At 32.7% G+C, this 12,368-nt stretch overlaps 1 protein-coding gene across 1 annotated transcript in view; it reads left to right on the top strand.

Annotated features, from left to right (window-relative positions):
* LOC128174162 (uncharacterized) overlaps window positions 1–7,068 on the top strand; it is a 28,423-nt gene extending 21,355 nt beyond the window's left edge. Inside the window, exons 6-11 of the mRNA XM_052839783.1 lie at window positions 4,965–5,102; window positions 5,267–5,407; window positions 5,554–5,676; window positions 6,528–6,546; window positions 6,700–6,734; window positions 6,965–7,068. Coding sequence (XP_052695743.1) covers window positions 4,965–5,102; window positions 5,267–5,407; window positions 5,554–5,676; window positions 6,528–6,546; window positions 6,700–6,734; window positions 6,965–7,068 — 560 coding nt within the window. The remainder of the gene's footprint in view (window positions 1–4,964; window positions 5,103–5,266; window positions 5,408–5,553; window positions 5,677–6,527; window positions 6,547–6,699; window positions 6,735–6,964) is intronic.
* Window positions 7,069–12,368: the final 5,300 nt, after the last annotated feature.

Raw genomic sequence — 12,368 nt, 5'->3', positions numbered from 1 at the left:
AAGACAGCAACTATTTAATGAGGCAAAGCCAAGGGAAATAGTTGCTGTGGAGTGGGACAATAAACTTGCTATTGTCCAAATAGTCAGTTAATTGGTATTTCATTATACAGAAGAAAACTTTATTTGTCAGCGTTGCAGAATTTCTTGATGATAAACAAATTAGAGTTAAATCAAACTTTGTATTTAATGCGGCGATCTTATTAGGTCAGAGGTGTTTCGAGTTTAAGGTGATATGGGACACTTCCATGTTGTGACGTATTGTTTATCGAAATAAACAATAAAATAAAGTGTAATTATATAAGTACATGTAGTTTCTTTTCAAAAATGGTCACCTAACTCCTTAACGCAGTGGGTTAGAGGGTTTACTAGAAACCTGTAAGTCATGAGTTCGAATCCCGCTGGGGTTTTTACAATTTTTACCTTTTCAAATATTTTTAAAAGCTATTTTTTGGTTAAATATTGTAAAATTTGAAAATTCTAAACCGGTGAAAATTTTTCAATTATATAGTACTTTGATCCACATTAATATCGACAGATGTCCCATACCACCTTAAAAAGGAGGGAAATCAAATTCTGCTGATGAATGGTTTTGATGACTATTCACCAAGGGCAGAGAGCATGGATACTATTTTAAATTAGATAAAAAGGCATGTTTATGCGGGCGCCTTCTAGTGATCAATTTGTCCGTCTGTGCATCCGAGATTGCTTGACTGGAGCATACCTTCTCTCCCCTTGGCCCAATCTGGCTCACACCTCATCAGGTATAAGGTTAAGGTCATAGCAGAATTATATATATAAAATCCTTGTCTGGGGCATATCTTTTTTCCCTTTGGTCCAATCTGGCTAATACTCGCAGAGTGTCTCGATGGTTAAACGATGTGCAGTGACCTTGCATGAAATTTCTAGGTAACGGGTGAAGATCATATCGGATCATGCAAAAATCCTTTTTTGAGAGCATATATACTTTCTACTAACCCCTATTTGGCTCAGACTTCACATAAGCAGAGCTTTTGAGTAAAGGGTGTGTAGTGACCTTGAACCTATTTTCAGTGAAAAGAAACTGTGAAGGTCATAGCAGAATTATATTTTTAAAAATCCTTCTCCGGAGTATATCTTCTCTCCCTTTGCTCCATTCAGCCTCATTCTTCACCCACATGATGCCTTTGATCAAAATATATGCAATGACCTCGAATGATATTTGTAGATGAAGAGTCAAGGTCATATCAGAACACACAAAAATCCATATTTTAAGAGCATAGATATACTCTCCTTTTAGCCCCTATTTGGCTAATATTTTACCTTTACAGAGTTTATTGGTTAATGGCGTGCAGTGACCTTGAACCAAGTCTGTCAATGTGAAGGTCATAGCAGATCTTTTTAAAATTAGTTTTAGACAGTAGATTATTTTCCAAATATGCTTAATCTTGGTCAGATTGAACAAAAATGCATGTATGTTAGGGGGAATGAAATTGAGTTAATAGTTCTATGCCAGCTGGAAAAATTTCAAGTTAAAGGTCAAGGTCAAAGCAAAATTCTCTGAAATAACATAAGCGGGGCCCTTTGAAATGTTCACCAATTCAATGCTGTCTGGTTCATAGTAATTTTACATAGAAAATATTCACAGAGGTACAGTAAAGTAAACTTTACATCGATAAGTTTCTGACAATTAATGACGCAACGAGCACACAGTACGAAAGGTCAACCCTTTGAAAAGCAGTGAAGAGGAAAAGTTGCTCAGAATTATGTTTTAAAGAAAATTGATTTTTACGTAAATTTTAATTTTGCATTCTGGGTTAAGAAAAAAGATGTTAGTTCAAGGTAAAGTTAACTTGTACCTAAAATGAAGTCAAATTTGTTAAGTCGTACTTAAACACATTGTTTTTTTGTTAAGTCGTTCTAGAAATGGTTAAGGGTTTTTGGTTAAGTCGTGCTTAAAACCATTCGGATTATGTTAAGTTGTACCAAAAATCATTCGGTTTTTTTTTTATCTTTTTGTACTTAGGTTTCTTTGTTACTAGATGAGGAACTCTGCTTCTTAGACGTACTTCTAGCGTTGCTTTCGACATTAGCGGAAAACCCACTCGTTGCTTTGCAACGAGCTTTGCTCTAGTTTATTTTTTATTTTTTTTTCTGACTCTTTCTCGGCTTTATATCTCAGAAAGTTTTCATTCGATTTCAATGAAATTTTCAGAGCTTTCGTAAAGTTACCGTGCCTCAAAGATGTTAAAGTTTCAGCATTTACGTCACTTCCGTTCAAATTTGGCGGCCATTTTTAAATTTTAAAAAAGTGATTTTGTCCGGAAGAAATCTCCGTAAACTTTAAACATATCGCTTTGAAATTTTTACTGATGATAGATGTACCAATTCTATAATGTACTGGGGGGTTTAAAATTTTGTTCATCAATTTTGCTCAAAACCGGAAGCAGTTCCAAATTTTGGAAATTTTTATTTTTTTGAACAAAATAAGACAATACTACAGTCTTATAGAACTTGCCATGGTGAATTCAAATCTGAAATCCGTTTGAAAATCGAACGATGCATTACAGAGATATCGAGGTTTAAAAATTGATTTTTCCGGAAATTTTGATTCCGCGTCCTTGGTTTAAAAAATAGCGTAATGTTCAAAGTAAAATTAATTCGTACCAAAAATAATTGTTAAGTCGTACTTAAACACATTCGGATTTTTTTTGGTCAAGTCGTTCTTGGAATCAGAAAGGTTTTTGTTAATTCGTACTTAAAATCATTCGGATTTTGTTAAGTCGTACCAGGAATAATTCGATTTTTCATCTTTTTATTTAAGTTACTCTTGTTGTTGGTTTGAGACCTCTGCTTCTTACAGGAACTTCCGGCTTTACTTCCGACATTACCGGAAGACCCACTCGTTGCTTTGCAACGAGCTTTGCTCTAGTTATTATTTTTTTTCTTTTTCTTTTTTTTCTGACTCCTTCTTGGCTTCATAACTCAAAAAGTTTTCAACTTATTTAAAGGAAACTTTCAGGGATTATGTGCAATTATAATGCCTTAAAGATATTAAAGTTTCCATAACAACGTCACTTCCGTTTTGACGTTACGTCATTTTTAAACTTTTAAAAAAGTCATTTTGTCCGCGACATTTCTCAAAAACGCTTTAAGATAGAGTCTTGAAATTTTCTGTGGTTATGAATTTGGCAATTTACATGTGCAATAAGGCTGGAAATAAAAATCCATCACTTCCGGTCGAAACCGGAAGTGAAACAAATTTTTCGAAAAAATGAATTTTTTGATCAAATCAAAAATGAATATGCGTTTTATAAAGCTTATCAAGCTGAATCTAACACTGAAACCCGTTTTAAAATCGGACAATGCATTAAAGAGATATCTGGGTTTAAAAATTGATTTTTCCGGAAATTTTGTTTCCGCGTCTTTGGTTTAAAAAATAGCGTAATGTTCAAAGTAAAGTTAACTCGTACCAAAAATAATTGTTAAGTCGTACTTGAACACATTCGGATTTTTTTTGTTAAGTCGTTCTTGAAATAAGGAAGGTTTTTGTTAAGTCGTACTTAAAATCATTCGGATTTTGTTAAGTCGTACTAGGAATAATTCGATTTTTTCATCTTTTTATTTTAGTTACACTTGTTATTGGTTCAAGCTTTGCTTCTTACAGGAACTTCCAGCTTTTCTTCCGACATTAACGGAAGACCCACTCGTTGCTTTGCAACGAGCTTTGCTCTAGTTTATTTTTCTTATCCTAATTTGAATATATTATCGCTCTATGATTCTAATTATGTTGTGTAAAACCATTGAGTATGTGTATGCTGTGTTTTAAAATTAATATTTTTAATAACTTGAATGTACATTTAAAATAAATGGTTTGATTTAATTGGAAATTTAAAGAGGCATTAGAGATAAAGTCTATGTTAAACTGCAAAATGTTTTCGATTTTACTTTGAGAAAAACTGTTCACTGAGGTAGACTGTTTACAGTCTTGTCTTTAAATTCAATATTCATTTTCATGTATATATTTATTTTTAATTCTTAATCAAACTTTGAACATTGTAAGTGTTTATAGTAAAATAAATGGCGACACATATATTTAACTTCGCTTGCAGATCATCATTAAACCAAGTGAACTTTTACAGTTCGTAATGTTATAACTGTTGTGAAATTAATTCCAGTATATTTGGTAACATTCCCAAGGAAAAATCAAAGTACTGAAGTACTGACGGGAGTTGATTTTATCAATTATTATTTATTTAAAATCAACGATATTATTTTGCATGCATCGCAAGTAAATTCCTATAAGTATGTGAATTGCACACATTTTTTATTATGTGAATTCTCATACAGGAATTTCGTGAAAATTCAATATCAATCATGTTGTGTAATATTCAAGGAATTAGTCCATCAAACTACTTATCAGTGATCGAAACAGTTATGAGAAATTGTTTGGATCCAAGCAAAATTTAACTCTAGTCTCGTTCAACCAGACTAAGCTGTATCCGTTAATCTCCGACAAGCAAGAGAGACTCTCTGCTTGTCGGAAATTTACGGAGACAGCCGAGCGTCTGGTTGACGAGACTATATTGAACTCTGGCGTAGGAATACATAAAATGTACGACTTCAAAAAATATCTTAATTGTTCGTACCATTTAAAATCTGACTATTTACAAGGTATCTATAAATCAGTTTCCTTGAAAAACAATGCTGAAGAACTCATTACATCGAATTTATTGATCATCATTATAGAACTAAATGTTGTCAGCGGTGTTTATTTGTGCTTAGGTCCAAGGACTGTTTCACTTTTGGTTTGCCTGAGTAACTGCATGGGAGAGTTGATTAAAATCAACTCCCAAAAAACATTGTTTTTTGTTTGTTTTATAAACTCATCACAGAAATTATTTCTAGTTTTGCAACTTTCATACTTAGAAAATTGTTATTTTTTATTGATATTGTGTGCATGACATGTTCGTATACCTTTAATTTAGAGTGCAAAGATGGCTACTTCGGATTTGAATGTCGCAGCAAATGCGGTCATTGTTTAGAAGCCAATCATTGTCATCGCACCAACGGAAGTTGCTTGAATGGATGTTCACATGGATACAGAGGGGACTATTGTAACGAAAGTTTGTATTTTCTTCTGTTTTGCTTACCTCTTCTGATGATAAAATCATATACCTGAGAAAACAATATACCTAAGGAAAACGTTGCTCTACAACTTGATGAGTTGGTGTGCCCTTTGTCATATCATTATGATATAAGTGACAAATCAATGTATGTTGTTTCACAGCATGCCCCTTAGGATTATTTGGATTAGACTGTACAAACCGATGCAACACTTACTGTACTGGAAACGAATCTTGTGATCCTGTTACAGGGATATGCAATGAAGGCTGCAAAAAAGGATGGAGTGGCCTGATGTGCGGTTTAGGTATCATTTCAAAACTTGAACGTTATTAAATCTGTTAAAATGTAAATTCGAATAAATATGTGCATACAGTTCGTATTGTAATTGCTTAGCTTAAAAATGATAATAATATGGTATAAGTATTGGTAAACTCATACTGTTTTATTTAGACGTGTCCAGCGATTGGCAGTTGTGTGGTGACAACACCCCTATTGTAATTGGTGTTGTTCTGTCAATTGCAATTGTGCTTTTTGGAAGTGTTATCAATTTCATCTTCTGGAGAAGGAAAACAGGTACTTCGATAACATCAAATTTACGTTCAATTCGTATGTACTATACGAGACCTAATCTAATTGCTGTACGTTTCGGTCTGAGACGTTTTTCTTAAGAGTGAATTCAAACATAAAAATCCCTTAGGCGTACCTCCTCTCAACACAGAAGTTCTGGGTAGTAGCTCTTGAGAGGGCGGTCATATTGATTTGTTGTCCTTAAAGAACTGCTTACATATTTAATTTTGTACAGGTTGAGTTTCAATAGTTACAACAGAATAATATATTTGCCATTCCAATCATTTTGAAATTATGTTTGTCAAATATAAGTTGGTTTTAATTATATGCTTACCGTAAATACAATATTTAAATCATGATTGGGAGTTGAAATTTCATTCTTTTTAATTAAGGAACATATCACCTGTTACAACTAACTGATATGGACACATATGATAACTTCAAGTATATAGGAACAGATTTGGAAATGTCTTTTTTTCAAAATAAATTTTCGATTAAAATATTTAAAAAAATATTTTATTATTTTATTAAGCACATGCATAAAATTCATATTTCTCGAAAAATGTTGATGAATATTTTACGAATGCAAAAACAAAAATGAAATACATAAATTAAAAAACAAAAACAAAAACAAAATAACCATCATATTTATCTCCCATATAAAAGCTTGTCAAATTTTCAACTGGTCATAATTAAGACCCTGAAAGTATTTAATATTTTTTTAAAATGTCAATAATTCCATTTACCGACAACACATTTTATGCAAAAAAATACAGATGAATAATTTTTTTCATCTTTTAAAGTAGAAACTATATTGATTCCAACTCATAAGATTAAAATTTTTTTTCTCTTTACAGCGATAAATGCGCATACGAGGTAACTTTGTTTCTCTAAAATTTACATCAGAAAATTTTATCATTAAAGAAAATATGTATGTCAATATTAATCCTCTGACTAAATGTAATATTGATAAATTAAGAAGTGATTGTGTGTTTTAATTATTTTGACTTTATTAATATATTTTACCAGACATAACAAGTATGATCCAAAGACCGATAATAAAGGTACTGAAGGTATTACATTAAAATATTTTCTTCTCATTTTTTTTTTAAGATTCAGCAATAAAATACGATCCGTTGATCATTTAGTAATTAGAATAACTGATAGAATTATTCAAAGAAATATATATAAGTAAAAATTATTTCAAATATTAAAATTACAACAACATAACATTATTGATAATGAATTGAGTAAGTTTGACATGTTTTTAATACATTCTCTTTTCTTAACCTAGATAAATCCAACAATACATGTACATCACAACGATATACAGAACTCGGAAAAGTCATCAAGTCCAGCAACTATGATGAACTTCACAATTATATGTCTGTGGAGTAGATGGAACACATTTTAAATGAATTGTATATAGTTAAACGGCTGCTATCGTGCTTGTAGGTGTCGTTTAGATTAGATTTCTCAACGCTTTATACAAACAAAAAATTAAGATCTAAGCTTTTTGATATCATCGACATTTTTGTCCTTGATAAAAATGGAAGTCGTAAAAATGCTTACCTCTATGTAGTTTCTGGAAATCAAGTTTTCCAACAATCTGTTTCCCATGAATTCCCATAGGTACCATTTGTGTCCCATTGTCAGCAGATCTATTTTCGTATTCTTATGAAGCAGAATTTGTACGTAAACGCTGTAGCCTTCAGCTCAACACTCAGGTATATCGACGACGTATTATCAATTAACAATTGTTATTTCCATACTTACGTCGACTTGAAATATCCAAGTGAACTTGAAAAAACAAGTATTTCTTTTTAAAGGAATGATCGGCAATAATCTTATATTGATAGCTAGAGGCATTCAACATGATCAGTTCGATGTAAAATAAGTTAAAAAGTAACGTATTTTTACAAAATATAAAATATTTTGAATCTGCACAGCATAGTTTTATTATTAACTGTTAACAAATTTAATTTTGAAATAAATTTGGGGACACCCGTTCGTAAACTCCTTTTCCAGTTTTATATTTTTAACGTAATTATTAAATGTTAATGTATCTTCTTCTTCTTCTTCAGAGTACTGAGTAGGGCTCTTCAAAGGGTATTAACACGTATACAAAAAATGTTGTATTACATAATTTAATGCGACTGAAAAACATTGAATGCCATCATAATTTGCTATTGAGGTGGCATTATAACGTAACCTTGTTTATAAATGAAGCCGTCTTCCTAGCTACTATTATCAACATCAATAGATCGACGTCAGTTCATGGAGCATCTTCTTATGATTAAGGTCAGTTCATCGAGGTCAACTGCATTCCTGAATGAATCTTTTGATCGAAATTCTTACGCGTGAGACACAATGTGCACTCTTGAATTAACAGGTCGAACTGTATTTTATGTATGTTTGCATCTCTTAAGGTAAATTGATTGAAATAAAACTGAATAAAATGTTATATAAATACTAAACCAAACTTCAAGTTTTTATAAGAACTACTTATGTGTTGTCTATTGTTAAATTTTGAAATTCTTCAGAAATATTTGTGTACAAGTTAACCACTCTGAGTTAAGTATATCCGGTTATCTTTTTTGGTACAAGTTAACTATATCTGGTCAATCACTCACTTCCTGTCAGCCTTACTGACCAGTCCGGTCTCACTTTGTCTATCGACTTCAATCTTGTTAGATGCGTGCCTCGAGCCACTAAGTAAGTCTTTTTTATTGAAGTAATTGCTTAAATCTGTCAGTATTTAATTGTATTTTTGAAGTATAGTTACAGATGGAAATTTTATTATGCAGGTAAAACATTCTCAAAAGTATGGCACGCCATTATGGTCTTTAAAGTAATTTACATTTTTTTCTATGAAGTAAGGTTCTATATTTTCCTATTTAGAAATTTGTTATTTCTATTTGTTGTAGTTTTTTACTAATATTATTCACGACGGCAACGTTTTCCACACAAAATAAACTATGAAACTATGAATCCCGTGTTTCATAGACACCTGCACCAGGCAGAATAGTAAAAAATTAGTGAATTCGTTTGGCATGTCTGCTGCGGATCGACGGATACGGAAACTCACACCCAAAGGCCTCGTCATGTTCAACGAACAGTGTGAAAAGCTGAAAAGTAAAACCGATGAAACCTGCTCAGCTATGTTAAGGGCGTCCATAAAAAAATAGCGATATTTATCACATAAAATGTTAGCCTTTGAACAAGCTTGGTATTCTACTCCAAAAAATTGTTAAACAAAGTGATATTTTATCGATTATACAAATTAAGTTATTGTTATCGCATGAGCAATTTTTGAGTCTCTTGGGAATACCCTGTCACGTGATACTGCTAAAAATAGATGAACCAGGAATAATACGAAAACATGCAAAGTGCAAGGGCATAACATAAACAAATATAGTTATTTCTGTTTCTAACGTGTTAAATGAACCTTCAAAATTTCGAAAAGTGCTGGGAGCTTAAAATATTCAAGTAAGAACAATTATTAAATTCAATGTACACAGTGTATGAACAGCAATTTACTGGGATTTCCCGCAATTAACGCTTATTTATATGAAATGCGTAGCGACTTCATACAGCTCCCAGCACTTTTTGATATAATGGGGATACAATGGTAAGACATGGAAATTTTCAATATATTTGATCAAGTGTATGCCCTTGCACTACTGCATTTTATCTGACCCATTTGACTTTCAGCGTCATTTGCGTGAAATTTAAACGCAACACTGACTAAGATCATGATTTTAATGTAAGTGTTGAGTTTGTAATTTACACATTTATGTTTCATAATAATTTATGTTACTATGCTGGTGAATAAATTCTTTTAATGTACAATAAGGTTTACTTGTTATCATTATTGATATTTTAGAACTAATTAAAGAAAGCAAGAAGAAACAATATATCAATATTATCAAGAATTTATTTTAATAATCAACTTTACAAATACTATAGAGATTGCTTTTCTGTGACAAACTGTACAACAATTAAGACTAGTGTTTTCTGTTTTTTTAGTATTTTTCAGTCATAATGTTGAATTTATAGAAATTGACAATTCTTCTTGCACACTTCATGTTCCTCTCTTCTGTCTTTTTGATATTAGGAGGTAGTCCAGTTGATAAGAAAACCAATACCTGAAATGATGAATATATATCAATTTCAAATTACATTTCAATAGATATCAATGCAAATTATTATAATAGGTTACATTAGTATCATTATCAATATGATATTAAAAAAACAACAAACTATACATGAAGTTGAAGTTAGTGAGTAAAAGAAATATTTATATAGTACCTACTTTTATCAACATCCCCAGAAGTGTTTTCAGTGGACCATCTACTGCCTAAGTAACCCTGAAAATGAATAATGTGTCATAATTAGCAAGCTATTGTGTTAAAGATAACATGAAAGTGAAACATTACTCTATTATTGGGCATATTAATGGCGGTTTCAATTTCAGTGATATTACAACAGGCATAATCAAATGTTTATTCTTTAAAATGTGTGGAAATTCAGTTTGAACACACTTTAATTTTGTCTTAAATAAAATTAATTATATCTTTATAAAAGAAGGCTGAATAAAATAACATATTTCGATTTACTTAAACAACATTACAGTCTTGTCTATAATCATTCCAGATCCTCACAGAATTCTTTATAGTGCTAGCACATACAGTGTTTGGCCATGGACTTTTTATTGTGCACTTTGAACTTGGAGGAAATGCGATCTGATATTATCGCGATATGAGACCAGTGAAAAGCTACAATGAGCCTCAATGCTCTTTATGATCAAAACTAGCGAAACGCAGAACAATTACTTTGCCTGACTGAGTCACCAAACTGATGTTTGAACACAATATTACATGAAAAACAAATGTAAACAAGTAAACAAAATCGAAGCCGAGGAATTTCACTTCGTTTCCGTTCCATCCAACAATATTAAATAATATAAAACAATATCTAGGGGAAGTACAGATAAATCCTACCTTGTTCAGTTGATTCCTATGCCGATTTCTGTCAATGCTGGTTGTAAACGAGTTAAATTCCGAGATATATCACAGAATCCACAAGTTTATTCTGATCACAGCTGCAAGCGCCGATGTGACGTAGTCAGCCTCGACACGTCATCAGACGACTTAGGAATTTCGTGATTTCGCGAGATATATAGAATGTTTTATGATTTTATTTCAGTACACCTTTCTTGAACCATTCAAACCCAATAATTAATCATATTCATTTTGGTATATGTGTGTTAATTACCGAAATACGCATATCTCGTAAAATCTCATGAATACGGGGCGGGGCATATGCAAATTTTTCTAAATCACACGTGGTAGAATTCTTAGACCTTCCTTAACATAGCTGAGTGTGGGCGGAAGTGGAGGATGCTCTTGTAACATCTGGAACATGCGCAAAGGACTTCCACAAAATAAGAGAAGTAGAACGTTTAATTTCTGTGAAATTCAAAGATTTCTGTATCGCTAGCGAAGACTATAAGAAATATCTACTTTCTCTTACAGAGGAGGCGTTCAACTTGTTATATGAATTAGAAGTTTCAATAAACAAATGTTTTTCAATTGTAAAAAGAACAAGTGATGAGTTAAAGGAAACCAAATTTGAACTCCTTGAAACACTAAGTCATGTGTCGTCTAATGTATCAAGTTTTCAAAGAGCTATGGCGCAAGCTGAAAGGGCGAAACTAGAACTGATCAAGAAAGAAGGTGAGCTTTTAAAACAAAAAACTGATATCGAAGCAAAAATTAGTATCGTCAGACAGGAGAAAGAAATCATCTCAGCAGAAGCGGACTTCACAGAAGAAGAAAAGATTGATCTTCCGATCTACTCAAGGGAACAGATGACGAGTGCGTTTATCCTCAAACACGACCATAACCCATCAAATACCGAGGATGGCCACATTCAACAAAATCAACCATATTTTGAACAGAATCCACCAATCAGTGTTCAACATCAAGAGGCGGATGACCGACATCCGGGATATCTAAATGCAGTTAATCAAGGTTGTGTTCCTTCAATTCCAATTCATCAAATGCATCAATTGTGTGCGCCTTCTAATTCAGTGAATCCAGTTTGTTCTACCTCGATTTCAGTGCCTCAAGTCTGTGCTTCTCAAAGTTCAGTGTCTCTAGTGAATGTCCCTTTAAATTCAGTGTCTCAAGTGAATGTCTCTTTAAATTCAGTGTCTCAAGTGAGTGTTCCTTCAAATTCAGTGCCTCAGATGCGTGTTCCACATTCAGTTGATCAACAGAGTACTCCATTGAATGTAGCTTCTTAAGTGTTCGTTCCCTCGAATTCAATGCGTCAAATTTGTGTTACTACAAAATCATTGCCTCATGTAATTACCGCTCCAAATCAAGTACCACCACGGACCGACAACACTTCGACAATGGCCGACTTTTCAAAGTTTTTGCTACGCAAGGATTTTCTACTCACAAGATTCGCCAACTTTGATGATCGTCCAGAAAATTTCAATTCTTGGAGTTCTTCATTCCGGAGTGTTATACTAGAACTTGGTGTCACAGAGTTTGAGGAAATGGATTTACTTGTGAAATGGTTTGGTCCAGAGTCGTCAAAGTTTGCACGCACACTGCGCTTCGCACAATCCTAGCCTAGGTGTAAAGCGTATTTGGGATAGACTGAACGATAAATATGGGAGACCTGAG

Source organism: Crassostrea angulata, chromosome 2 (assembly GCF_025612915.1).
Source record: "Crassostrea angulata isolate pt1a10 chromosome 2, ASM2561291v2, whole genome shotgun sequence".
Taxonomy (NCBI): domain Eukaryota; kingdom Metazoa; phylum Mollusca; class Bivalvia; order Ostreida; family Ostreidae; genus Magallana; species Magallana angulata.
This window is presented reverse-complemented; position numbering and strand designations above follow the sequence as displayed.